The sequence below is a fragment of the Manihot esculenta genome, chromosome 7 (assembly GCF_001659605.2).
Source record: "Manihot esculenta cultivar AM560-2 chromosome 7, M.esculenta_v8, whole genome shotgun sequence".
In the NCBI taxonomy this organism is placed as follows: Eukaryota; Viridiplantae; Streptophyta; class Magnoliopsida; order Malpighiales; family Euphorbiaceae; genus Manihot; species Manihot esculenta.
In genome coordinates this window covers 5781756-5809187 of record NC_035167.2, presented here as the reverse complement: position 1 = coordinate 5809187, position 27432 = coordinate 5781756, and the positions used below count along the sequence as shown (strand labels likewise).

Here is a 27432-nt window from a genome sequence, read left to right as displayed (position 1 = left end):
AAAATCAAACTATATACTTTTAAAAACTGAATAGTTCAATTCTCTATATTTATACGGTTAAAAAGTGTCGGAATATATTTATTATTATTTTTTTAAAATTAAAAATGTTAAGAAGTTATTTCCACTTTAGTTATTTATTTTTTATTTTAAAAAATACATAAATTTTTAGTAATTTTTATTTAAATTATTACATTCAATTAATTTTTAATATTTTTTTTATTTTCATTTATTAAAATGTTTGAATAATTTTAAAATTTTTTAAAATAATTTTTTTATTTAATTTAAAAAAAAACTTAGTAAGGTGTAGATTTATACGAAGAGTATTTAAAAAGAAAATTATATTTGTAGATATTTTTCTATTTTTAACAATTCATTAATTTTGAACGGACTAAATATATAAAAATTTAAAAATTTAATTTAAAAATATAAAAATTAGTTTATTAATTATATTAAAATTTAAAAATTAAAATATAATTTATTTAAGATAAAACGCTTCATTACATAAGTCTGAGATTTAAATATTCTTATTTCTTTTAATTATTTAAAATTTTATAACTAAAATTTTTATATTTTCTTTGACAGGTCATTAATTTAGACAGAATATTTTAATTTAGAGAATTAATTATAAAGAAATTTAAATAATTAATTTTAAAAAATATAGACTAATCAAATTATGTTAAAATTCAGGATTAAATTGTCATCTACCCTTTAAATATTGGTTAAGGGTCCATTTGCCTGGAAATAACACCTTTGCTTTCAAAGCAGCCGTCGCCTTTTAGCCTACCATTCATTTCTGTCTTCTTTGGTTTCAGCAAGAAGCTCTTGCGGGTTTGCTCTCTTCATTCTTCCAGATTAATTCACAGGCCCAATGTCGCTCTCCCAACATCTTTCCATCTCCATCTCTTCTTCTTCATCTTCTTTTTTAGCTTCTTCAGGCTTCACCTATAGGTACTTCTATTGCTTAGTTATCTTTGTTTTCATGGCGCCCAAATCACATTTTCATTGTTTTCTCTCCTATTTATCTTTGTAGGAACAGGGATGTTTCGCTTCCCTCTAAAAATTTTGGGATTTGTAGGTGTGTAGCAATCCCTCAGGAAGAGAAGATCAGTGAGTTTTCCCCCATGATTGTTGGGATTTTGATAGAAATAAATGCTGTTATATTTGGTGTTATTTGGGTGTTGTTTGGATTGGACTGAATTCTTCTGTTTTTGATAAATTTTGTTTGTGCTGTTCATGTTTGCCGTTAAGCCTACAAGACAAAGGTTTCTCGTAATGCAAACATGGCCAAGCTTCAAGCTGGATACCTTTTTCCAGAGGTCTGCATTTGGTACTATCTCTAAAGTTTTCTGCTGCTAAAACGTTCTTTGAATAACATGTTTGTCCTTACCATTTGGGTTTCAAACCAAATCAGTTTATTAGATGTGATCCAATTCTACGTGGCCTCCCATTATTCTTCTTTTTAGTTGTCCCATAGTCCTCTACTATATTTGCTGAAGTTGAATGTTTTAAGTTATAAACAGAATTGTAATTTTGGATGTCTTTGAACAGTAGTTTTTTTACCTGTTAGTGAAAAACGCCCGCATCAATCTCATTCCAAGCAACAATTGAGGAAAATAAGCACAAAAAAGGAAACTTATGTATAATCTTTGTAAAGGTATTATTTTTTCCTCCTGTGTGCCTGTGTACTCGATGATAGATGGTGCAAATTCCTGGTTAACTAGGAATAACCGTAGCTGCGAAACAAACCTGCGAAATAGAGAGGAAGCATAAAGGAAGGTGCCAGGACATGCCATCTTTGATGCTTAAAGTTAGTAGCCAATAGAGAATAATATAGATTTAGAGAGGAGAGAAAGATTCCTTCATGTTGATCTGTTTATCTATTTATAGGGGCAGACTTACTTTTCATATTCCATCCTTGTCCTTGTCTCTCATTTGCTTATTCAGTTAAAATTACTGATGGTATCACTAGTCACCTCCCAGTCCCACGCCTCAGATATTGAGCACACTCCTAAGGAGGCGGGATTTGGGCTGTGGGAGCCATGAGTAATTCAAGGTTACTGCCTGATATTTAATATGTATATCCAATCTCAGTTAATTGATTGAGTCCATGAAGGCTGAAATGTTATTACTTTCTAGACTGTTTATTGCTTATATGTCTAAATGGCTGTAAGAAATTGATGGTTTCAAAACAGTTATTATTTTCTTCTACTAGTATTATCTTTTCTGGGATTTTTGGCTTTGGTCATTCACTTTTCTCCTTTGCCTCTTCTTTTTGGTCCATCTTTGTGAAGATTGCTCGTAGGAGGAATGCCCACTTGCAGAAATACCCTGATTCAAAAGTAATAAGCCTTGGAATTGGTGACACCACTGAACCCATTCCAGAAGTCATAACTTCTGCAATGGCAAAGGTACGGCTTCCTTCCAATTAACCTGTTGATTACTGTTGCTCAAATCATTGCATATGTACTATTTTTTATTAGATGTCTAGTCCCTTTACTTTTCTTGGCATTGATGTGATGTTTACTTTTTGTAAATGAAGTAGTCAACAACTAGAATTATGATTGTAATTTTAAGGTTTAATTTTTCATCTCAAGCTAATTCTTGTGTATGGGCATGTGGTGAGCATGCAGCTCAACTGAAAGATGAAGATTTATATTATTTATCTGAGACTAAGAAATCTATCCCTCTTGACAGAGATCACAAGCATTGTCCACTCTTGAGGGTTACAGCGGTTATGGAGCTGAACAAGGTGAAAAAGTATGTGGGAATCTTGATAACTGGCTGACAGAATTCAGAATTTTAGTTTATATATTATTATTATTATTATTCTGAATTTCATTTTTTTTTTCTGGCCATGGTCAATAACTCTTGTGCAGACAAGAGCCTAGACTGGCAGAAACAGCAACATCAGATCAGCTATGTAAATATAATTTATTGTAAAAATATTTATTCAAATAGTTAAACTTCAGCTGTTGGATATTTTTTTTATTTTGTTAGAATCAATGTATTTAGAACGGGGAATGGCATTAACACACAAAAACAAACAATAAAAATTTGTCTGGTATTTGTGGTCTTCTGTTTCATTTCCCTTCCCCTCAAAAAATGTTTACACTATTAAATTTGAGGCACATGAGGTGTAACATAAATTGTTAAACTGTGCAGCCATTGAGAGCTGCGATTGCTTCAACATTTTATGGAGGGCTCGGCATTGAAGAAGACGATATCTTTGTCTCTGATGGTGCAAAATGTGACATATCCCGCCTTCAGGTTTAGTTAACTTATTTGTTTCTAAGTTTTTGCTTCATTTTTGTGATTTTTTTTTCTGGTTCCACATTTTATCAAACTTTATTTTTTAATTTTGTGACAGGTTCTTTTTGGGTCTGAAGTCACTATTGCAGTGCAAGATCCATCATACCCGGTAATTTATGTTTCTCCATTAGGAGTATAATTGGACATTTTGTTTCCTGTCTTATTTTCCCACTTTCTTTTCTTTTTTGTTCTGTCTTTAACATTCCTTCAAAGGCTTGTGTTTATTTGTCTATTTGACCTATTAGATGCAAGGGAAATCTGGTACAATGGTAAAAGCCTTGGACTTGCAAAACTTGCAAGCTGGAGGTTATAGGTTATCATTTTAAGGCCTCAAAACAACTGCTTAATAAAAAGTACTGGAGAAGATGGTCTCCGAATCCTTTCCAATACATGGCCTTTTGTAGGATCAATGGATGACAACTCTTTTTTTTTTTTTCTTTTTTCTTTTTCAATTTTAATTCCATGTTAGACAATGGCTGAGTTGGACTTCTGTTGCCATAGCTTTTTTTTTTTTGGATAAAATTTCATTAAGGCTGTGATCTTATGAAATCCTGTACTATGTACAATTTATAGTAATGGCTTAATGCTCATGATGAACTTATATTTTACTGTTTCTACCATATCACTTCCCTTCCTTGCGCCACAACTGAATTTAAATACTTGTATTTTAGATGCAGATGTTTCCCAGGTAGTTAAGCTAAAAGTCAGTTAATGCTTCTATCTTGCTGTTACTGTTTAATCTTTTAATCTGGCAAGCTTTGTTCATAGTATGCTGCTGTGAGCTATTCTATCTGTTTTGTTGATTTTTTTTCCCTAATCATTGTACACACAATTTAGTAGTGGATTTGTATGACAATATTGTATAAACAATTCAGTGGTGGATTTGTTAATTTCCCATAGACTCCCCCCCTCCCTTTTAATCTCTTGGCCAATGCTCCTAATAGGTATGAACCTCATGATGCTGGAGCTGGGCCGGCTGGCATCCCACTCTTGATGTGGGGTTGACCTTGATGTTATAAATATACTGTCACATACAAGGGATTAAAGCATATGCAGGCTAGGGACTCGTATTTTGGAGGGAGAATTGGTTATGAGTTGAAGGTGGTTAGTGGAAGTCAAAGATAGTTATAGGAGTTGATGTCTAATTGATGTCTGTCAATATGCAGGCTTATGTAGACTCAAGTGTCATCATGGGCCAGACAGGACTGTATGAGAAGGATGCAGAGAAATTTCAAAATATTGAATACATGAGGTGTAATCCAGAGAATGGCTTCTTTCCTGATTTATCTAAGGTCAGCAGGACAGATATCATATTTTTCTGTTCACCAAACAATCCTACTGGTTCTGCTGCAACAAGAGAGCAACTGACACGACTAGTACAGTTTGCCAAGGATAATGGGTCAATTATTGTCTATGATTCAGCATATGCGATGTATATAACTGAAGATAAGCCAAGATCCATATTTGAAATTCCTGGAGCCAAAGAGGTAACCTACTTTCTCTCCTCTGCCAGAGTGGCCTTGATTTCATTGCTTGTTTCTTTCTTTTTACCAATTCTTATATTTAACATTTCTTGGTCAGCTCATGAAGATGCGTAATGTTCTACAAGAATTATGGGAGCTATGTGTTATGACATAACGCAATATGAAACAGAATATAATTGTGGGATTTAAGGATTTTGCATTCTATGATTCCTTTTTGTGAAATGAATCCTTGGTTGGTTGTTCTAATTCTACATCATGAGTGGGTTTCTGGTTAACATGAAGATATTGGAAACATGGGCATCTGCAAATGTTGCATGTATGTTTCTACATCAACAGAATGCTTGCATTTGTCAAGGAAATGAGCTATGATATGTGTATGATCGGACATTTTAACTGATGCCTTGGTGCAAGAATAGCATTTGTTTTATGTAATAAATTAGATAGACCTTGTGTAATGTAGAAATGATATCTACGATAATGCTTTGCTAAATTCCTATTTGGCACAACATTGTTTTGCTGACTTTTGAATAAGACAATTTTTTTTAATGTATTATGTGTTAAATATTTGACTTTCCTTCTAAATGCTCTCTATAGACACAGAGTTGTGATGTGCTGGTTTCTGCATTTCTTCAGGTTGCACTTGAGACAGCATCCTTTAGCAAGTATGCTGGTTTTACTGGAGTCCGTCTAGGTTGGACTGTGGTTCCAAAGGAGCTTCTCTTTTCAGATGGCTTTCCTGTTGCCAAGGACTTTAACCGTATTGTCTGTACTTGCTTTAATGGTGCATCCAATGTAGTCCAAGCTGGTGGTCTGGCTTGCCTTTCACCAGAAGGCCGTAACGTGAGTTTTACTGTCTGAGCTTATCTTATTATATTTTCCAATATAATTCATCAGATGTGATAATAAAATGATGATTAAACTGATGGATTTCATCTCCATGCAGGCAATGCAAAAGGTGGTTGGATTTTACAAAGAAAATGCTGATATTATAATGGATACATTTAATTCACTCGGTTTTAATGTGTACGGTGGAAGAAATGCACCATATGTTTGGGTTCACTTCCCTGGCCGGAGTTCATGGGATGTATTTAGTGAGATTCTTGAGAAGACTCATGTTGTTACCACTCCAGGCAGCGGATTTGGACCTGGTGGTGAAGGTTTTATCAGGGTTAGTGCTTTTGGTCACAGGGACAATGTATTAGAAGCCTGCAGAAGGTTCAAGCAGCTCTACAAGTGAACCTGATTACTGCTGTATCTTTATTTCCTTTTTGACCTGAACATCAATGCAGCTTCCTTTACGTTGTTGATTATAGTTGTATTGATCATTTCAAACAATGAAATGCAAGACATTGAGCAATTGTAGAAGGCTATTCTCATTTATTCTGGAGGTCTAGATTTTTCTGTGACGCTGCTACTTCTCTCAAAATTGCTCCATTCTTCATATTCATGGTTTCCAAAATGTTTGTCAATGATAATTACTAGTGGATCTAGGTCTACTGATGCCTAATCATTGCATTGGAATAGTGATAGCTATTCCGTGTACCATGTTTATTCCAGGTTCAAGATGCGAATGCATACCAAGATTTTTCTTCTTTGGTTCTGAGTAGCCCTACTTTGGAATGAAGTCCAGGGATCTCTCCGCAGGAACAAGGAATTGTACTTTTAACAGGGTATTTGCCAATTCTAATGGAAACTTTTTGGAACAAGAGATGTGTAGTTAAAGGTTGATGGGTGTTCCATTTCATTTCCCATCTAAGGATTAGTGAGATCATCACATACAGATAACAAAGGGCTATAAATGAATCAAGTTGTTTGATAAATAAACTTGGCTTGATAAAAACTCACCATAATTTGTTTTGTACATGAGTTAAGTTCGAGTCTAATTTAAGTTTGCAAATATTCAACTCGATAAAATTTGATAGTTTATTTATTCATAGGCCAGCAAACTGATGTATAAATATATTTATTTAATTAAAATTTTTAATTTAAATAAATTAATCAGGAGTTATTTGAGATTTATTTGATAAAAACTTTATTCGTTTGCTAAATAAACTAAATTGAGCTTATTGATATTAATTTTAAATTCGAACCGAGTCAGGTTTGAATTCACCTCAAAAAGATTCTGATAAACCAAACTTAGTTTTGTAAAGCTAAGGTCTGCTTTGTTTGTTTACACCAGGAACAGGGAATGAAACATGGTGGTGGCTTGGTAACTAATTTTTGCTGTTAATCAAGTCAAGCTCCATATGATTGCTTCTCCATTTGGGATGAAATAGTAATCGATTGCACTTAACCAAATCTAATGAATGTTTTCCTGTAAAAAGTAGAGGGTCAAACTCCATAGCTTCCCTGTCATATTAATCTAAGCTAAACATATCAGTTACACATAAACTTCAACTACAATGGACATATTTCCAATTTTACATACATGAAAAACAGGTATACCTTCAATACTATTCTACTCAGGATTACAAGAACTAGTTGATCAGATGATTAAGTTACAAAGTTACACCTAAAACTGTTCAATGCCTTTCATAATCTCCGACTTGCAAGTTGTCTTATAATGACCAGTCTGGTTACATTTACTACAATGCACAGTATGTTTCTCACGATTAAGGTCCTCTACGCATATTCGTTTCTTTTCTGGACGTCCGGGCGGACGACGAATCTTTGGAGGCCGAACAACTTGAGAATCATCATCATCATCCATTGGAGCATCACCGATCTTTCTCATTTTTTCAGGGATGGGGCGTATCTCTTCTGCATAAGCTTCCCGGTAACTGGCAACTGTAAAGCATTTCTCTGTAAAGGCATATACATCTTTTCTACATGAAATTAGTGCTGCAACTGCGTGTGCACATGGCATCCCATGAAGCTGCCAATCTCGGCAGGAACAAGAGCGTGTCCCAATATTCACAATGTCCGAGCGCTCTGCTGATATAACTTCAAATTCAACTTCATCTGATCGAAGGACTTGATACATTGATGCTCGATTGATAGCTTCAACCATGTGTTTCTCGGCAGATGGAGCCAGCACTGAAAACCAGGAACTACTCTTCAGTCGCCGGTCCTCAAACTCAGACATTAGTTTACAGTGAATCCGCTCAATGACCTGGATTATAGGCAACTCTCGGGCTTCAAGAATCCACATATTAAATTCCTCAATATTTGAAGACAAATGACCATACCGTGTTCCTTCATAATACACTAAGGACCAGTGAGAAGGAGGAAATTGTTGCAACCACTTAGCAGCTGCAGATGAAACTTCTGAAATTTCAGCCATTTTTTCTTTGAAACCAATGGTAGTGGTAGCACAAGCAGCTTTCCACAAAAGATGGACAAGTCTTGAGTTTTTGAACTCTTTGCCAATGCTTTCACTCAAATGCCGCATACAAAATGCACAGGAAGAATTTGGGAATTTTCTTTTTACTGCATCTACAATGCCTTTTGGTCCATCAGATAAAAATGCAAGCTTAGGCATATTCTCAGTGTTCATCTCTAATGCTTTCTGTAACTCGGACAAGAACCACATCCAGCTCTCATCATTCTCTACATCAACAACACCAAATGCAAGCGGGAAGAATCCACCATCAGCATCAAAAGATGAGGCTACAAGTAAGGTACCAAGATACTTGCTCTTAAGTTGAATTCCACCAAGCCCAATGATGGGCACACACCCATTCAAGAATCCATATAAGGATGCATAGAAAGAAACAAAAAGCCTTTGGAACCGATTGTCAGCACCAGTAGTGAACACCTCTGCAATACTTCCAGGATTAGCTCTTTTTATTTGTTCACAGTATGAAGGAAGCAGGCAGTATCCTTCTTCAGAAGAGCCATAAATTGCTGCAAGTCCCCGTTCCTTAGCACGCCATGCCTGCTTGTAAGGGATGGTGATTCCATATTGCTTATGAATGTCATGTAATATATCCTTTGGTTTATAATTGATATTATTTCGTAATCGTTCCTCTATAAAGCTCACAATCCAATCCACAGAAGCTTGATGGTGACCATTTTGTGCATTTCTCCCGCAAGTATGAGTCCCTTCAAGGCTTCTTATTGTGAAGGTTGGAGCATTAGGAAGTTTAACAGCACGAATGCGCCATGGACAACCTTCTGAGGCACACTTTGCAAAGTATCGAATCAGGTCACTTTTTATAATACGAAGTTCAAAGTGTTGTGCAATTGCAGCTTCTTTGATTGCATTCCGGAAAGCTTTGACATCAGGGAACTCCTGACCAACAACAAAAGTGTGGTCCTCCATGGAAACAAATCAAAAGCAGAAGTCCACCTGTTTGATTAACTGATCAGTCATTTAACCCCACAAAAATTTGCGCCAACACCACCATTGAAGAATATATTCAAGATTGCCTGAACATTCCAACATAAGCTTGCTTCAGCAACCATCTGGATAAGGCCAGAAATATGCCACAAAATCATGTTTCAATTCTTTCATAGGATGCACAGTATTCATTCATAAAAGAATCAATCTACTCAACTGATTATCAGCTTAAGTTGACTGTATATATGCAAAACGACTACAATGCAAAGTACTTCTATAAACAGAACTTCATTAGTTCAGTGCATAACCAAGAAGACTGCCATGCCCCCTCTTTCTACCTCAAAGGGAAAAAAAAAGCTGATAAACTAGAAAATTTGAAATTTTTATGGATGGTATTAGAAGACTTCCCAGGACCTAGTGTACTAAGCATGAATCAAAACATCATTTCCTTAAAGAAGAATTTATCATAAAGTCAACGGTACAATAACTACTAATTCAAAGATGGCATTTTTATTGCCAACGTTTACTATTAACAATTCAATAAATCAAGAATATTTACACATTTTTTTCTAATTTCTAGTACTCAGGAAAGTAGGATGAACCCTTTTTTAGAAAAAAAAAAAAGAAAAAAAAAAAGAAAAAGAAAGACACTTACCATTTGGCTTTGTGTTAAAATGTTAAAAAAAGAAGCAGCCTATGTTGCTCTTAGAGATTAAACGGCCATTACCCAATTATGATCCTCCAGCCCACGCAGCTGCAAATTGCCATGCTTTTGCATGTTAGAGCTCAATTTTAAATCCTTCCAAAAGAAAAAGAAAAGAATACTCATTTCATTTCAAGCTGGTGAAGAAAGGTAAGCAAAGGCAAAATTCCAGATAGAGGCTATATTTGTAATCAATTGCCAAAACAAAATGGCAAAAAGATGAATTTGAACATATTTACAAAACAAACTCAGAACTAAAATGACAAGAAAAAACTAGAAAAATTAAACAGAAAAGGGAATTATAAAAAACCATCCTCTAAATTTTCCCTTAGATGCAGAAGATCAGAGCTACATAACAAGAGTCCAGTGAAAAGGGAAGAATTTTTTTTTCAAAAGAAATTATGAAGCCATATACGATATGCATCCATGGGTGTGAGATTGCTTTGCAAAAGATTTACTGACCTTTGATTCGAGAACAGAGGTCTGCAAGCAGAAGCTCTGGGGATAGAATTAGAAACAGAGCTCAGGGGGAGAGAGAGAGAGAGAGAGAACGGATGTATATCTGCGAACAGTTACGGAATTTGGACTAAAGATTAGGGTTGATTATGTCACAGTATGATGGTGCAGTTAGGGCTGAGCAATTCTCGGTCTAAACCGAAAAACCGAACCGAACCGATTAAATTCGGTTTATCGGTTCGGTTAGTTGGAAAAATCGGTTTGGTTCGGTTAGTAGATTTAAAATTATTCGGTTTTCGGTTCGGTTCGGTTTAAACATGTTAAATAATCGATCAAACCGAAAAACCAAACCCAACCCAACCCAACCCAGCAGGCCAGCAACCCAACCCCCTCCATACCTTTCGCCGAACCCCTCCCCTCCATCCCATTTTCCACATTCTCCGATCTCCCGATTCCCCCACCCCTATTCTCCCGAAAGATGAGGACGACGAAGACTACGAACCGGTTCAGTCGGCTGACGACGACGAGGATGACGATGAAGATGACGATGGTGAAGGCGGAGACGACGATGACGACGACGAGGAGGAAGACGGTGACGAGGATGAAGACGGTGAAGAAGAGTTTGGCTCTCGACATCCAGCTCTTCGTCTACACCGTCGAAACGGCTCACACGCGAGAAGAGACTCAGATGACAAGAGGAATTTTAAATATTATCAACCAAAGTAAAATCGAAATCTGAGACACAAATCTACGGAGGGGGGAAAGTGGGTTGTCTAGATTCTTGTGAAGAATATTATTATTCAATGGAAGAAAGAGGAATAACACATGGGAGGTGTCGTAGGTAGAATGGTGAAAGGCGAAGGTAGTGGGTTTGAGTTTGACCTTCAATTCACACAGACACAGCCATGCATTGCACAGTAACTCACAACATCGAAACAGAGTTGAGTTGTTGGGTATTCAATGTGGGAAGGGAACTAAGAATTTCATATGCTTTAAGTGGGTCCACTGCTGCTGGTACCATCATCGACCAGAGGGACCCATTACCTGCTTCTTCGGCTTCCGGCGGGACGTCCGCTGCTGGATTTAAGCTCGAGGAGAAGGTTTCTGCGTCGGCGTCTGATGCTGCTACGGTGGCAGCGTTGGATGAGGAGGTGAGTAAGCTAGAGGAGTTGCAGGCGGCGATAGAAGTGGAGTTTGAGGTATTAGATCCAGAGATTAATAGAATATTTATTAAATTATTTTGTTGAAATTAAAAATAAAAAATTAAAAAAAATACAGATTTCGGTTTGAACCGAACCGAACCGAACCGAACCGATTTTTATCGGTTCGATTCGGTTCGGTTATACCTTCATAATCGGTTTTTTCGGTTTTATAAATTTTAACAAATCGGTTTTCGGTTTAATCGGTTCGGTTCGGTTCGGAACCGAACCGACCGATTGCACAGCCCTAATGGTGCTACCATTGCTTCAGCTCTGGTATGGGGGTATTTTCGTCATAGCATGTCATAGTAAATTTTAAGTGACATTTACTATTTAATCCTTATAAAATCTTTTGAAAAATTTATTAAAATTAAAAGAAAAATAAAACACCAAACCTTGTTTATTTATAAAAAATAAATATTTACTTTTCAATAAATCTTTAATTTTATTTTTATAGAATATATTCTATAATCTATATTATAAGAGTGAAAAAAGAGAATATTGAGACTTCTTAAATTATTCTTACTATATTTTATTAATTATAATTTAATTATTATTTAAAAATATTTAATTTAATTATTTAATTATATTAATATTTTATTTAAATTCAAATAATAAAAAATCTCTTAACATTTAAATTATAGTTAACTTTCATGATAGGAAAAATTTTTTAACATTTAAATTATTTGTATTAAAATTTTATTTTACATTAAGTTAAAATTTTTTAAAAAATAATTACAATTTATTATTAATTTAAAAAAATTATTATATATTGCGATAATATTTTAAAATTTAGAATATAAGGTTATCGTTGGGGTTGTGTAACAGCCCGCTTACCGGACCATCACCGGCACTAGGATCCAGATCGGTTTAAGGCCGCCGGGACCCGTAGTAAGCCTACTGTCAACTCTGTGTACCTGATAAATCCCATACATGATCACAGCTAAACGTAAAACTGTCACGTACTCTCTCTATATTATTTTTTTTTTCTTTCTTTGCTTTTCTAACTGTTCTTTTCTTGAAACTTTTCTCATCAACTAAGCCTGGACTATGCATGCTCTGTCTGTATGCACTCGAAGAGTGATACCTGCTATGGTACCATACAGTAACTACAGAGATAGAAAGACTACCATGCACCAAGCCTAGCGCATCATAACAACATTATCTCAATCATAAAATGATCATGTGCAAAGGGATAAACATACACTTGGGCCAAGCACAATTCTATAACTCAGTACATAACTTGCTATTACATCATTTCTATACATTACATAAACTATGTACTGTACATCATGTCCATTACTCTATGCTATTACATATACTTTTACCCTTGCTTTCTCTTTCTCTTTCTCTTCTCTGAGGCCCTGAAAAATGGGGTTAGGGAGAGGGATGAGCTACTAGAGCCCAGTGAGCGGAAACCATAAAAACATTTAAAATATGCTATAATGAAATGCGTCACTGCACAAACATTTCACAGCTCAGATTGGACATGACCCCAGAACTCCCTCTGTCAGTGCCCGGCCCCCAAAGGAGCTCACACAGGACTTTCACTACTCTACTCATGGTGCCCGACCCAAGAAGGGCTCTCACAGGACTTATCCAAGTAAAATGCCCGGCCCCAAAGGAGCTCACACAGGACATACAATAATGACAGACTATGGGCTATTGGAGTCGCCTCGGTCCAATCCACATATACAAGTAATAATGCAATGCATCAACTTGGTGAATACTAATGCAATGCAAAGCATCCTACATACACATGGCATAATGATGCATGAATCATGCTAAAACATTCCGTAACTTTAAAACAAAGTTCTGTTCCACTCACCTCTGTCCACTACTGAGCAGTCTCTGTAACTCTAACTCTGTGGGCCTCCTTGGTCTCTCGGGTCCGCACCTACACAGGTGGACTCAAATGAGGACCAAACTTACTTAAACATAACTCTTAATATCTCCCCAAAACCCCTCTAAAACATCATAGGCATGCATGGAAAAATGGGCAAAAGAAAGCTGGACAGGGCACTTTCGGCGGCTGGTTCGGCGGCCGAAACCCCCCTCCAGAGACGAAACTCATGCACTTTCGGCGGCCGAACTCCCTCTTTCGGCGGCCGAAAGTCCCTTTCTTACCCGAAAGCCTAGCTTTCGGGGGCAAGGTTTGGCAGCCGAAACTGCCTCCACAAGGGGTTCGGCGGCCGAACCTTGCTTCGGCGGCCGAACCTTGCTTCGGCGGCCGAACCTGGATTCTCCAGAAAGGCAGAATCCAGCACAACTCATGCTCTCAGCCTCCAAAATCCTATCAAACACCCATAACATGCATACCAACACTTCTCAACTAACCTATAACATATCTCATGCATATAGAGGCCTAAAACCTAGCTCAAGCCCCAAAAACAACAACACGCATATGCTCAACATATGCTCAAACTCATGCTTATACCCCAAAACATGCCATAAAACTCTCCAAAACTTCTTAAAACTTGCTTTAAACATAAGGGGAGGTGAGGATCCATGCTTACCTCTTGAAGAACTAGAGGATTGATGATCCAAGCTTGGAGATGGGGGAAAACTCAATCAAAAGCTCCAAGTGCTCAACTTTGCTTCCTTTTGCTCAAAACTCTAAAACAAAGCTCAAATCAAGTTAAAACATGCAAGATTTGAGGAAAACATGAGAAATCACACCAAGGAGAGCTTGAACCCACCTTTGACCCAAAAACAGAGTGTTTACCACTCAAGTCTCGGGCAAAGGGGCTTTTGTAGTGGCCAACCGACTCTTCCTTCGGCGGCCTAACGTGCATGCGAAACCATGCAACTTTCGGCGGCCGAACTTCACCTTCGGCGGCCGAACCTGGCTTGTCCCCTTGGCCTTTTCATGTCAAAACTCAATTTGCTTAACTAAAAAACATGCAAACATGATAAAAACACTTTAAAAACATCTTAAAAACCTTTCTTATACCCTTAGGGCAAGCTCCGACATCCTCGAATCCCGACTTCCAACGGAAAATCCGCCGGAACGTAGGAATTCCGATACCGGGGTCTAGCCGGGTATTACAGGTTGGGTGTAAGTTTGGCTAGAGACATTTCTTTCATTTTATTTTTTTTTTCTGCTAGTAACGTCTAATCGTTTTTCGGCATCTGTTTTTGTCATTCAGATCCATATATATGATGGTCTAATTTTATTTGTTAATAACGTCTAATCGTCTTTCGACATCTATTTTTGTCACTCAGATCCGTACATATGACTAGGGGTGAGCATTCGGTCGGTTCGGTTCAAAACCGAACCGAACCGAATAAACCGAAAACTAAAATTTTAGTTTTTATGAAAACCGAACCGAACCGATTTTGGTCAGAAACCGAATCGAACCGAACCGGTCTGGTTCGGTTCGGTTTGATCGGTTTCGATTTTTAATATTTTTTTTAATTTTTTACTCTTTATTTTTAGTATTTTAAAATTTAATTAAAATATTTTAATTTTAATATAATTTAATTTCTCTATATTATTGAAAAAATATATTATTATCCCTAATCGGTTCGGTTCAGTTTTTTCGGTTTTTTTCTGATCAAAACCGAACCGAACCGAAATAACCGGAATTTCTGAAATTTAAAACCGAACCGAACCGAAATGTATAAAAAACCGAACCAAATTTTCAAATCGGTTCGGTTCGGTCGATTTTTTCGGTTTGAACCGAATTCTGCTCAGCCCTACATATGACACGTCATGTGACTATTTAATTCTCCCAATGCATATACGAATAGAGTTGCAAAATGACCGGACCAGCTATTTTCCCTCACATCATATTACTGAGCCGAATTATCTCTCGTTGGATTCCTACTTATAATTGATCTAACTTGCTTTATGTATTTGAACTAGAATTTCCGGTATTGAATCGATCTGTTTAAAGATGGTTTGATGAATTTTAAATCTATATTTGTTTAGATCCGATCTTATCCACTTATAATTGATCTAACTTGCTCCATGTATTTGAACTAGAATTTTTGGTATTGAATCGATCTGTTTAAAGATGATTTGATGAATTTTAAATCTATATTTATTTAGATTCGATCTTATCCCAATTATCAAAAGTCTGGAGATCATCAGACAGATAATCATCTTGCAAGAATGTAATGCATTGCTTTTTTTTTATTATTATTATTATTCTATGGAAAAAAGAAGCTAATAGAACCATCTTTCTCAAAGCACTTATCTTCTCCACGAGGATGCTGAGCCTTGTTGCTTTCATGAAGAAGTGTGTGGAAAATAGTAATTATAGCCAATTGACATCTGCCATAAATGAATTGGGTAAGGCCTTTGTGCAAAGTTGTTTATTGCATTAATTGATTGAAGGTAATGAATTGATGTTTTTGACTATTTGAGCTTTGGAATTGGAGGTCTATTTTCGAATAGGCTTATTACTTTACTCTCTTTCATTTAATTTTCCATATTAAATATAAATTTATGTGTGCATTTTTTGTTTTTTCTACATGAGACATGGACTTTTTTCTTGTAAAAGAAATTTATTCATGGTAAAATTAGGGATATTTTCAAGATTTTATGAGAAAATAATGAAAAACTTTATAGTGTAATTTTTAAATATTATCATGATTAATAAGTCAGTTTTTATATTTTTAAAAATTTATTAAAATTTTTTTTATTAATAAAATAAATTTTTATTTATTTTTATCATTAAAAATATAATAAAAAATTAAATTATTCAATTCTTTTGTTTTTCTCCTTTTGCTCTTTCGTTGACTCTTCTTCAACTTTTTCTTTTTTTTTAATTTTTTTTCTTTATTTATTTTTTTTTTTAAGGAGGTAACTTTTTTTTCCTTTTTTTTATCATTTTCTTCTTCTCTTTCTTTTTGTTTTTTCTTTTTCTCTTTCATTATCACCATCGGCATCTTCTATTTCTTGTTTTTGTCGAGAAGAAAAATAAATTATTTCGTTAACGAAAATAAATGATAAAAATATTTTAATAAATATAAAAAAAAATAAAAATATTTTAATAAATTTTTAAAAATATAAAAACTGACTTATTGATAATAATAATATCTAAGAATTAAATAAGGGGTTTTATTTGAAGTTAAAATTGAATTTTAAAAATTTTCTCTCTTATCCTTTATTTATTTTTAATGAAAAAAATAATAAAAAAATTATTTCGTTAATGCAAATAAAAAATAAGGATGTTTTAATAAATTTTTAAAAATATAGAGACTGACTTATTAATAATGATAACACTTATAAACTAAATAATAAATCTTTCAAAATAATATACATGTTTTTCAATTTGATTTTTAAAATTGGATAAAGTCGGAATAAAATTTTGAATTTCTTGACTTTTTTAGCCAATATTTAAAAATAAAATGGATTAATTTAAATAATTTTTATATAAATTTTTATGTTTGATCTGAATGGAATTATCTGGTGAAGGGTGAAACAAAATGCTCTTCATTCGCAGGCAAATATGAGGAACTTTGCTTTTGGCTGTAAGCTTTTCTTTTATAGCTAGCTAACAAAGGTCCAACAATTATCCTTTCTCTAATTAATATTTTTTTAACGGTCGGATGAAAATTTCAAAAACACAAAATAAAATTAGCTACTTCTAAAATATAGAGTTAAAATTATAAAAAGCTTATAAAGTAAAAGATTTTTTTATAATTATTTTGTATTATATTAAGATAATATGAAATATCGTACCAGTGATAGTGATATTTTTGTTGATGTATTAATAAAAGATTTTAATAATTAGGTGTAAGTTTTAAAAAATTTAAAATATAGACTTAAATTAATTATTTTTAAAATATATAATAAAATTACAAAAAATTATAAAATTTAAGCAATTAACCCTACTTTAAAACTAACCCAAAAATTGTTAGTTCATTCACTTAATAAAAGAAGTGCAAAGCTGCCAAGTTTCATTACTATTGCTCCTTCTGTTTCTTGCATTCAAACAACAAGAGATCTGCAAAATGCTGGTATGGTTCTGGGGAAGAACATCTGCTGAGCTCCTTCATCCCTTATTATTGGAAATATTATCCCTAATGCAACCTGTTGGAAGGGAAAAAAAAACATGTCAAGCAAACAAAAATATAATACTGATTATGTTTCAGCAAAAACTACTGTGATTAGTTATACATACTGAGATCATTCTAGCACCCATCCACATGCGCTTAGCCGATGGCAATGGAAATATCAAGCGGCCAACTCCATAAATAGCCACAGCAAAAAAATGTATGACCAAGTTTAATGGGCGAGGGTTAAGACCTGATAGTAAAGCTATTGGCCCATTCGAAAATACACCTCCAAGGCTTAAATAGTCAAAACATGCTTCACGCATTTCTTTCTGTGCTGGATCATGAGATGTACTAAATACCTTGTATAAGGCTCCTGCTAATGTATTTATTGTAGATGCCACTGGCTGGAGAAAAGAAATGCATTCATGCGGTTAGTACGAATTTACTCTCTTTGTTAGAATGAAGATTAGCTGTTCACAATCTTTCCAAAGACCATAAAAACCAAAAGTTGGGTTACCTTGCGAAGAGTGTAAAACGATTTAAGATATTCACAAAGGGCTTTGGCATCACTAAAATCACATAGAGGTCTGAGAAGATTTCTTAGGACAACTATATCGGAGAGTGCCACAGTCATTCCCCCTCCAGTTAAAGGATGCCTCATATTGAACGCATCGCCTAAGAGAAGAGCACCTGGAGTGGGATGAGGAGCTGCAGGCATGCTTCTATTAGGCATTGTTCTTATGTTTCCTTTGTTAATCGCAGAAATGAAGGCGTCAAATAGTTCAGGTGGAATCTGAAACATGCAAAAAATTGTTAAGTCTTTGGAATCAGAAATCGAAAAAAGAAAATAATATATTAGCCCAGTAATTAAAGAAACTTTGAATACCTGGGGAGCCACCTTGGATTTTAAATAGTTGGTCATTTCACCATTTGAAATAGAAGGCATTTGATGGCAAGCAGGAATGTCAACCAAACAACGAATTTCTAAGCTACTGATTCGATAAAACAGGATTGGTGAAGGGTCTGCCAAAATGACATGCCCATGATTTGGATATGGAAGCTCACAATTCTCTAATATCAAAGCAACAAAACAGGAGGGAATATCAACCTGCATGCATAACCAGGTAAGACTAAACATTAGAATTTTTGAAAGGAACCTATGATGTTCAATGCAACAAACATAAAATAAATTATAAATATGCTCATGGAATGGAGCATAATCTCGACCTTGGGGTTGCAAAGAGAACGTCGCAAGTTTGAAAAACAACCATCACAAACTATTGTGAGTGGTGCACAAGCTGTAAGTTCTTGACCAGTCCTTGTCTTGTATTGCACACCCTTGATTGTTCCCTTTACTTCAAGTAAGGATGTGACAGTTCCTTCTTCCAATCTTACACTGTAAAGGAAAAAAAAAGCAAATAGATTTTGCATTAGCTATTGAAGGAAAGAGGAAATGGCCTTCCATATGTACAGGTTGGACCACTAAACAGAGCAATTATTCTTAGATGGTATGTGAATGAAAAGGAAAATTACTTAGGTAGAGAGGCAGCTTTTTCCCGCATCCTTTGAATGAAACGTCCATTATGAAAGCTTCTTCCACACACATTTGAATCAAGTCCTTCCAAGGGATAGGAAAGTTTAGTACTTCTCCCACCTTTGTACAGAGCATATCCAAATACTTGTTGAGCATCAATATCTTCCACACAATCTACATTCACATGTATGTAGGCTAAGAACTTTGGTATGCAGCAATAAAATTTTCAAGGTTGTATTATAAATGAGTTTGTAGCTGATTTCTTGTTTACCTTGAAGGCCCAACTCCATTAGTTTGAGGTAGCCACCTGGTTGTAGGAGTTCTCCAACAATTCTATCAGGCTCAGTCAAGTCTCTTTCAATTACATGTACTCTTCTTCCATCCTGCAATTGAAAGAAGGAAACAATTGTTTAAATAATTTATCCTCCCACAGATTAAAGTGTAAGCAAGATACACAGATGGACCAACTAATATGGAAAGAGAGAGTCACCTTGCCAAGAGTATAAGCAAGAGCAGAACCAGCCACACCAGCTCCAACAATAATTATATCTGAATATGCAGGTTTCTCTGCCTGCTTTACTCCATTTTCAGAAGACTTCAACGTTTCACATTTCACAACTTCCCTTGAAATGGCAATTTTTCTCCTTCCTGCTGATTTATAAAAAAATATGAACCCCAACAGAAAAGCCATGATTCCTCCTATTACATATTCAGATTCCATTTCCAAAACTAATATTGCAGAAGAGATGGGACACTTTTTTCCCTGTTTTGGAGGTGGTGAATTTGCAACTTGTGTTGGAAACTGATCTTTTCATTCATTTATATAGTTTAGTTGTTCAAAGAATAGCTTGAGAATAGGTCTCCTACTGCATGACTAAAATAATCAAATGGATGAAGTAAATTTTGTAAAGTGGGATGTGGACAGATACATACATAAAAGTTTCCCAAGTGAGGTCAAAAATGTTGTCAAGACAATTGACTTGAAACTGTAAAATGGGTAAAGCAAGGCCTATTCACCTTCAAGAGTATTTCTTTGACATTTTCTTGTGTGATCTATTGAACCCAAACTTGTTGTAAAGAAAATTTCTATCTTTTGCAATTCCCTTTTCTTTCTCTAGTCCATGAATCAAACACTGTATCTCTCCCTTCTAGGCATACATAATTTTAAGAAGAACAGAAAGAGAAGGAAAAAAAAAAAAAGAACCTGCCTCAATGTTACTCTGAATTTGAACAAAAACACCATTAAGGTTCGCAATAGTCGAATTTCTCATCCGTAACACAGTTGACAAGTTTAGGGTTTTGATGTGATTGATTACTCCATAGGTGAAAAGGAGGAAGCAGGAGAGGAGAGGAAACTCAGAATAGACATTTTGTGTTTGATTCATAGGGATCTAATCAGAGTGTTAGAATGAATTTTCGAACATTTTGATTCTAAGAGTCACCAGCAATCAATGATGTCCACATATGGCGGCAGTGCCTACCGGAAAAATGGCCTGCAATACTTAGCAATTGTAGCAGTTTGAAGCTTCTAATCTCACAGTTTTGTTTTATTTTGAGGTTATAGAGTTTGATATCGACTTTGAATCATTTGAAAAACCGTTTGATATTGGTAAACGAGTTGGTAAATTTTTGTTTGGTTGCTAAGAAAATTGCGGGAACCGGGAAAAGTCAGGAAAATGATAACTGGCAAAAGTAAAAAATAAATTTTATATATAAGAATAATAAATTTATTTACTTATTTATTTTATGTATTTATATTTTAATTCAAATGAACATTTTAAATTTTTATTATCAATAATAAAATATTTAAATTAAAATATAAATTATAATTAATTTTATTATTATTACTCTCTTCCTCTTATAATTTTTTTCACTCACTTTCTTTTTTAACATATATTAAAAAATAATTTTTTATTATTTTTTATTATAATTATTTTAAATATATTATATTTTATTATATATTAAAAAAAATTTAAAAAACAAAATAAATTATAATAATTAATTTATATATTATTATAATATAACAAATAAATATAATTTTTAAAATAATAAAAAAAGGACAAAAATTATAAAAGGAAAAAAGTATTATTATTTTCATCAAGAGGCTGAGGTTCGGAGCCTTAGTTAAAGTAAATATAAAGGCGGGGCTTAGCCCAATACAAGAATCTAAAATGTCTGTTGGACCCGAATTAAAATCCACCCCTGCCTGAACATTAGAATTACGAAAATACCCTGAGATCAGTCACTATGACCATCTTGTCCGAATGTTGCCTTTCTTAACGGCTACTTACAGTGAGGCCAAATTTTAAAATCTCTTCGGTGTCTCGCCATTACCAAACTTCAATCCCATCTTACCTTCTACACGCTCCTCCTCTAAGCACCTTCTCTCTCTCTCTCTCCCTCTCTCTACGCAATGGACGAATCTGATTCTCTGCATATCATCGGGGAAGAAGAGAATGGAGATGAGTTCTACGAGAAGATCGAGGCTCCGAAGTTCGTCGACCTCACCGCACCAGATCCCTACCACCCCGGCGATGATCGCTACTGGTTCTGCTCGCGTTTTGGTGAGTTAAATATTTCCTCTTTTAGATTAAAGTTGCGATATGCTCTGTTTGGGTTGTTGAATATCGTCAAGGAAGAGTGTATGTTTTAATTGTGGTTAGATTCAACTACAATTGAGAAAATTAGGCTCCAACTTGATATGTTCACAGTTCTTTGAATTCTAATTTCTCGATTTCCATGCTTCCATTCATTGCGACTCCCAGGCTGTGACCAGAAGCATGAAGAAGAAATGGACTCCGAAGCAATCTACAGAAATTTTGTTCTTCGGGTAGTTACAATTTCTATATATATCTGTTCTCAATATTGGTTTCTATGGAAGATCATAAGAATTGAGTATTAAGCTACTGAACCCTGCAGGTTATGGCTGCAAGAAGTCCCAATGTACGGCTTCGAAAAGCACTGTATAGAAAGGATTCAGGGTGAGTTTACAAAGCCTTTCAGTATCTACAACACAGTTGTTTATTCTCTTATAGCTGTAGCTAAGCATACACTAAATGTCATTTACTTGTTCCTATGCAATAGTACCCAACTCAAATGTCCGCGGACAGTTCCTGCAAAACATTCGAGGTCTAGAGTATCAAGAATGGCCCTGATTTCTTCAATATCTAAAAGGATAGTTGATCCTAAAGTGAAAGTGAAGCCCCTTTCTAAGCAAAGTGCAACACCAAATGCAAAGACAAAGCAGTCTTCTTCTGTAGCCAAGGCTTTGACTACTCAGAGGACGAAAAAGAAGCTATCAAATCCAGATGCATTTCGGAGCGTTAGAAACACGAAAACAACAGCTGTTGCAGTACCAAAGAATAGAGTAGTAGCCAAGACTTTGGTATTTCATTCACCTATGAAGTCGGTGAGAATAAAGAGTTCGTTAGAATTGAATTCACCCGTAAGGAAATTGTGTGCTGGGATGAAGAAACTTGAGATCACTAGCGCAAAAAAGCAAGTGTTGGGATATCCTCGGCTGTTGCCTCCTGATGCTGCTAAAAAACAATTGAGAGGAAGAGAGGTTAAGAGCAGAGTCTTTGATGGGTTACGTTCTCAAAATCACAAGGGTGTGGAAGCCAAATCTTCTAAATGTGTGAAGAAAAATAATAAGGAAAAGAACTTAGGGGTGTTTCGTAACTCTCTGCCTCATGAAAAAGATGAAAATGATTTCAGTGGTAAGGAGATTGAGGACAAAAGGGAGAATGGTTCTGAGGAAGTGTGCTCTACTTCTAAGATCGATGAAGGAAATGTAAATGAAGAGCCTTTAACTATAGAAGTCTCAAAACCATCATTGGATGAGAATAAAGTTGAAGCTCCATCAGATGCTATCAATAGTGATACCAACTCCCTGTCAAATTCTGAATGGCGGAGCCCAGAAGATGATGATAAAAGGCATAGTTCAACATCTCATGACAAGGAAAATGATAATGAAGTAATGGAAAATGATGATAAGGAGAATGCATCAGCCTCTGATGATAACAGGTTAGAAACTCATTCCTCTTTCTTCTTTCTTGACAGATTCTCCTAAGGTTATTGTTAATGCTTTCTCCCATCATTTACTGGTGAGCTTTCTGGGTGCAGAGAAACGGATCTAAAGACTAATAACATAGAACATGACATTCAAGGCAAGCATGAGACACCCAAGGGCAATCTAAAGGTACCTTAGCTTTATACATAATCATATCTGCTTTCAAGTACTTTTCATTCATTTCAGTTACTGATTTCTTTCTGCACATAAAATACTACAGCGCACTGAAGCAAAAAGTAAGCACTATAAAGAAAGCTCCACAACTGCTGCCACCAGTGCTCAAGGGCTGAAGCATAAAAAACCTAAGCCTACAAATCCAAAGCCTTTCAGGCTAAGAACTGATGTATGTGCATTCTATTATAATGTTTTTCTTATTTTTTGAAATATTTTTTTTTCCTTTTTTTTTAAGTAGAATTTGTGTTAATATAGGAAAGGGGAATTCTCAAGGAAGCAAATCTGGAAAAGAAACTCTGTCCTGCACCTCTTGGTGAAATCACACCAGTCCCAAGGGTAACAGGAGGAAACTCACAGAAAAAACATCAAAATACACTCAAGGTGGGTTCTTTCATTCAGAATGCGAGCTCTTTGGCCTTTATTGTTGGTTCAATGGACTGATCCGCTGTTTATGATTACAGAAAAATGGAAAGCTCCTTGAGCAAACGGAAAATCACGACTCATGTGAAGACATCCAAAAGGAAACTAATAGAGCACAGAGGGATCAGTGTGTAAGTCTCTCTCGTTATGGACACTTGAAAGCAATCATGCGGTAAATAGACATTGGCTAAAGCCTCCAAATGATAAATATTAGCTTGTGCAGCAAAAGGAGTCATTTAGCTTGAAAATTTCGAAAGAGAAGGTGGGACAAAAAATATCTTCAACTCCTCAGAGACATACAATTTCTTCTCAAAGGAAGCTTGTGGCTTCGAAGAAGGAACATAACCACGATAACTCAAGTCTAAAATTGGGAAATAGCTCGAGAAGGACCAAATCAACATGCATCAGACAACTTGCTAGGACTCAAGGGTGAGTTTACCCTGTCTTAAAATGTTTTCATCAATGAAGAATTGATAATCCCTTTTGTACTAAATTTAAGGAGCCTACTCTCTGCAGGTCCATTGTGACAACAGGTCAATTAGGCACAATAAAGGAAACCTCACCAACAATTTTAAAAGCCAAGGAAGCTGCACCAACCGAAAGTGGTGCTGATGCTTCCCTGGTGACCAAAGGTCTCATTTCTCCTGCTTCCAGGCCCTCATTACAGGGGAAAAGGTTCAAAACCCTTCCAAAGGAACCAAACTTTCATACTATCCACGTGCCAAAGAGCTGCACCAAGGTTCAAATTACCTGTTGAGTGTAACCCATATCTTCATTGTCGTTCAATTCATTCATTGAATTATATCTTCTTTACAGCAAATCCTGTGTTGTCTACAAATTCTTTTATCAGGCCACATGAGGAAGTCCTAGGTCCATTTTTTTGTAGCAATTTTTATAGTATTCATACTATGATTTGTATTCCATTGTATAAACAAGAGAGGCTTGCTATCATTAACACTTCATTTTCTAGCAATAAGAGAAATCATTTTATTCAACAAAGAATGTGAGAGACGGGGATGACCTAAAGGGAGAACCTCCCGGGTCAGGTACTCCAGTTCTCCAAATGATTTAGGGAATTTTTTTTTTCTTGTTTAATGCTGCCACATTTAAGGGCTCAATGCACAAATCTGAATGCCAATAACCGGTAACTATCAAAACACAACTGTATTCTTAGTTTTCCCAAACATGCATCAGAATATCGTTACATTCTCAAAACAAGTAGTCATTTAAGTCGGTTACAATGCATAAATCTGAATACCAATAACCGACAACTATCAAAACACAACTGTATTCTTAATTTTTCCAAACATGCATCAAAAAATCATTACATTCTCTAAAAACAAATCATTAAGTATGTTTGGTTTTTCCTCAAAGCAGATTTGGCCCTTCAACTACAATGCCAAACAAGCACTTAAAATACCAGGAAATAGTTTACAAGATAATTACGTAGACAAAAACATCAAGATAAGAAGAAAGCATACAACGACAAATTCTCAAGAGCTGAGTTGAAGAAACCTTTGTGCCATGGAATGGTTGGCTTGTGAGAGTTCATCAGGTTTTAAAATTTCAGCAACCTCTCCATTTACAAGGAGGCAAACTACATCAGCAATTCTCTGGATCTGTTTGATACTGTGAGAAACCATAACAATTGTCATTCCTTGGTTCTTCTTCAGTTTCACAATAGCATCCTCTATATTTTGTGTTGATATTGGATCCAAGGCACTCGTTGGCTCATCTAGTAGCAAAACCTTTACAAGGCGGGATGTAATTAGAAGTACAACACATAATTCCAACAGAAAGTTCACATCTATAATTAAAAGAAATGCATAATGGGTATCATAATATGGTGCAAAGGAATAAAAATTTGCAAAATTATCAAACTGGGTTTACCTCTGGTTCATTAGCTAGAGTCCTAGCAAGTGCAACCTTTTGAGTTTGACCAACAGATAACTCACTACCATTCTTCTCATGAAAGGAGTAATCAAGATCAGCAAGTGTAAGCAACTTATGCACCTCATGATTAGTAAGTTTCTTCCCCCTCAATTGTGGTCCGAATCGAATGTTATCTGCGACTGTACCTAAAGAGATGAAAGCCAACATTCAACAGGCACTAGCATGCTTTGTCATGTATGGCACATCCAAAGTGAAGATAAATTAATGTGAAAAAAAAAAATCACAGAATCAAAGAGAAGTTTTTGCGCTGAAAATCTCTCATGGATTCTACATGGCATCATAGCATCAAAGGTATTTCAGTTTTATTCTACATGGCATCATAGCATCAAAGGTATTGTACTTCACTATAAGCTTTGATTAAAATTAAAAATTTTGCGATATCAATGGTCTGATCTACTACCTAGCTTAGATGAGAATTTCCAATAAACCTAGGTGTGAGCAGAATTTGATTCAAACCAATTCAATTCTGTTTTTGCTCTATTTGGGTCAGGCTTCATTTGCTATAAAATTCACTTTTCCAGATCAAATCAAACCAAATGATAATACTTGCAAATATTAATCAAAGCAGGTGGATCAATAGGTAGCTTTAAATCAAACCATCTTTTTTATTTTCTTTTTCACTTTCTTTTTGGTTCTCTCATTTTCCTTCATTTTCTCTAAGATTTTGTCTTTCAACACTCCATAGCCAGAACAAATAATATCTGATATAATTAACATAACCCTAATATGTTAATTTAGAATTAAATAAAGACAAAAAACTTATCATTGAAAACAAAACACTATGCTGATTAAAAAGGGAGGAAAAAGTTAACCTTCGAATAGAGCCGGAATCTGGAAGAGCATTCCAACCTTACGGCGGAGGCTGACAACATCGAGGTTCCGAATATCTCGGTCATCCATAAACACAGTACCGGGCGGTGGCTCCCACAGGCGGTTCAGCGACCTCAAGAGCGTAGATTTACCGCTTCCGCTAGGACCTATGATCCCAAAGACAACGCCCTTTGGTATGTCCAAGTTGACTCCGCCGAGAATAGTAACGCCGGCATCGGATTTCTTGGTCAAGTTGCGTATACGAAACTTGGTTTGAGCATCATCTCCACCTGCTTCAATGTCTCCCGCAGCCAATAAATGTTCTTGAGAATCATCATCTACCCAAATCAAAATCACAGCGGTCAAAGTTTTGATGGGGACCAAAAAAGAAATCAAGAAAAGATGAGAAGCGTACCCGTAGAGGCCTCAGGTTGGAAGATTGAACCGGAAGCCATAGGAATTTCAATGGCCAGAGGGGAAACAGCGGCCATTGCTATTTTGCGAAAGAAAAAGCCAGAGAAGCCTTCCCTGGTCGTCCCTGCACCTGTCACCAGACGATCCTTCAAGAATCAAGATACAAGATTTCTTCTTCCATTTTCTAGTTCTCTTGTATGAAGACATTATCATTTTCAACACTCCAAATTGCAGAGATTTTTTTAGATCATTCAATTCTTTTCTGCTGCAACTTCACTTTCATTCTCTCTGGAGTTAAACTCTCACGGCATTGCTTTCTTTCTTGATTATTTAAAAATGGGAAATTTAATATTTATTGCTTGCAACTCATTGGTACTTAGCTTTGTTTTTAAAAAATTTTACCTTAAAAAATTTACTAATTAATTTTTTCATTAATTTTAATTATTAAATATTTTATTATTTAATTTTTATAATTTTTTAAAAAAATTATTAATTAATTTTTTAAATTTATCTATTAATTAATATAACTTTTTAAAATCATAAAAATTAAATATTAAAATATTTAATAATTAAATTTATAAAAAAATTAATTAATAAATTTCTTAAAATAATA

General features: G+C 35.2%; 5 protein-coding genes across 14 annotated transcripts; 2 read left to right on the top strand and 3 right to left on the bottom strand.

Annotated features, from left to right (window-relative positions):
• The first annotated feature begins 740 nt into the window (after nt 1-740).
• On the top strand, nt 741-6199 carry LOC110619555 (LL-diaminopimelate aminotransferase, chloroplastic). Of its 2 annotated transcripts, none has more exons than XM_021763066.2 (10): nt 741-948; nt 1037-1107; nt 1249-1316; nt 2292-2408; nt 2695-2757; nt 3163-3267; nt 3368-3418; nt 4476-4796; nt 5427-5633; nt 5737-6199. In XM_021763066.2, the coding sequence occupies exons 1-10, from the start codon at nt 869-871 to the stop codon at nt 6028-6030; spliced, it is 1377 nt and encodes a 458-aa protein (XP_021618758.1). In that variant the 5' UTR covers nt 741-868; the 3' UTR covers nt 6031-6199. The 2 variants fall into 2 exon arrangements, with proteins under 2 accessions (XP_021618758.1, XP_021618757.1); XM_021763065.2 differs by having other exon boundaries at nt 1031-1107.
• A 986-nt stretch (nt 6200-7185) lies between these two features.
• On the bottom strand, nt 7186-10524 carry LOC110619422. Of its 6 annotated transcripts, none has more exons than XM_043958076.1 (3): nt 10241-10524; nt 9731-9874; nt 7186-9084 (listed from the first exon to the last, which is right to left on the bottom strand). In XM_043958076.1, the coding sequence occupies exon 3, from the start codon at nt 9055-9057 to the stop codon at nt 7306-7308; it is 1752 nt and encodes a 583-aa protein (XP_043814011.1). In that variant the 5' UTR covers nt 9058-9084; nt 9731-9874; nt 10241-10524; the 3' UTR covers nt 7186-7305. The 6 variants fall into 6 exon arrangements, with proteins under 6 accessions (XP_043814011.1, XP_021618553.1, XP_021618551.1 ...); XM_021762861.2 differs by having other exon boundaries at nt 9731-9829; XM_021762859.2 differs by having other exon boundaries at nt 7186-9164; nt 10241-10522.
• A 6684-nt stretch (nt 10525-17208) lies between these two features.
• On the bottom strand, nt 17209-20656 carry LOC110618809 (squalene monooxygenase SE1). Of its 2 annotated transcripts, XM_021762054.2 has the most exons (8): nt 19467-20656; nt 19248-19359; nt 18976-19150; nt 18670-18838; nt 18329-18550; nt 17960-18235; nt 17568-17846; nt 17209-17476 (listed from the first exon to the last, which is right to left on the bottom strand). In XM_021762054.2, exons 1-8 carry the CDS (start codon nt 19695-19697, stop codon nt 17375-17377), a joined length of 1566 nt encoding a protein of 521 aa, XP_021617746.1. In that variant the 5' UTR covers nt 19698-20656; the 3' UTR covers nt 17209-17374. The 2 variants fall into 2 exon arrangements, with proteins under 2 accessions (XP_021617746.1, XP_043814012.1); XM_043958077.1 differs by having other exon boundaries at nt 17960-18550.
• Nucleotides 20657-21289: 633 nt separating this feature from the next.
• LOC110619667 lies at nt 21290-24594 on the top strand. Of its 2 annotated transcripts, none has more exons than XM_021763201.2 (10): nt 21290-21540; nt 21742-21806; nt 21896-21957; nt 22061-23002; nt 23102-23177; nt 23269-23391; nt 23478-23603; nt 23684-23773; nt 23866-24071; nt 24159-24594. In XM_021763201.2, the coding sequence occupies exons 1-10, from the start codon at nt 21390-21392 to the stop codon at nt 24397-24399; spliced, it is 2082 nt and encodes a 693-aa protein (XP_021618893.1). In that variant the 5' UTR covers nt 21290-21389; the 3' UTR covers nt 24400-24594. The 2 variants fall into 2 exon arrangements, with proteins under 2 accessions (XP_021618893.1, XP_021618891.1); XM_021763199.2 differs by having other exon boundaries at nt 23857-24071.
• A 336-nt stretch (nt 24595-24930) lies between these two features.
• On the bottom strand, nt 24931-27144 carry LOC110619668 (ABC transporter I family member 17). 2 transcript variants are annotated; one of them, XM_021763202.2, is made up of 4 exons: nt 26821-27144; nt 26408-26743; nt 25533-25720; nt 24931-25390 (listed from the first exon to the last, which is right to left on the bottom strand). In XM_021763202.2, exons 1-4 carry the CDS (start codon nt 26894-26896, stop codon nt 25136-25138), a joined length of 855 nt encoding a protein of 284 aa, XP_021618894.1. In that variant the 5' UTR covers nt 26897-27144; the 3' UTR covers nt 24931-25135. The 2 variants fall into 2 exon arrangements, with proteins under 2 accessions (XP_021618894.1, XP_021618895.1); XM_021763203.2 differs by having other exon boundaries at nt 25533-25714.
• Nucleotides 27145-27432: the final 288 nt, after the last annotated feature.

Coding starts and splice junctions, on each gene's coding strand:
- LOC110619668 (XM_021763202.2), bottom strand. CDS start 26,896: ATGGCCGCTGTTTCCCCTCTGGCCATTGAAATTCCTATGGCTTCCGGT. Junction 26,744..26,820: donor CCAACCTGAGGCCTCTACGG/GTACGCTTCTCA, acceptor TGATTTGGGTAG/ATGATGATTCTCAAGAACAT. Junction 25,391..25,532: donor CTCTAGCTAATGAACCAGAG/GTAAACCCAGTT, acceptor CGCCTTGTAAAG/GTTTTGCTACTAGATGAGCC.
- LOC110619422 (XM_043958076.1), bottom strand. CDS start 9,057: ATGGAGGACCACACTTTTGTTGTTGGTCAGGAGTTCCCTGATGTCAAA.
- LOC110619555 (XM_021763065.2), top strand. CDS start 869: ATGTCGCTCTCCCAACATCTTTCCATCTCCATCTCTTCTTCTTCATCT. Junction 1,317..2,291: donor CTGGATACCTTTTTCCAGAG/GTCTGCATTTGG, acceptor ATCTTTGTGAAG/ATTGCTCGTAGGAGGAATGC. Junction 2,758..3,162: donor GAGCTGAACAAGGTGAAAAA/GTATGTGGGAAT, acceptor TAAACTGTGCAG/CCATTGAGAGCTGCGATTGC.
- LOC110619667 (XM_021763199.2), top strand. CDS start 21,390: ATGGACGAATCTGATTCTCTGCATATCATCGGGGAAGAAGAGAATGGA. Junction 21,541..21,741: donor CTGGTTCTGCTCGCGTTTTG/GTGAGTTAAATA, acceptor TGCGACTCCCAG/GCTGTGACCAGAAGCATGAA. Junction 24,072..24,158: donor CAACTTGCTAGGACTCAAGG/GTGAGTTTACCC, acceptor TACTCTCTGCAG/GTCCATTGTGACAACAGGTC.
- LOC110618809 (XM_043958077.1), bottom strand. CDS start 19,697: ATGGAATCTGAATATGTAATAGGAGGAATCATGGCTTTTCTGTTGGGG. Junction 19,151..19,247: donor AATGGAGTTGGGCCTTCAAG/GTAAACAAGAAA, acceptor ATGTGAATGTAG/ATTGTGTGGAAGATATTGAT. Junction 18,551..18,669: donor GTTCTCTTTGCAACCCCAAG/GTCGAGATTATG, acceptor TTATGCATGCAG/GTTGATATTCCCTCCTGTTT.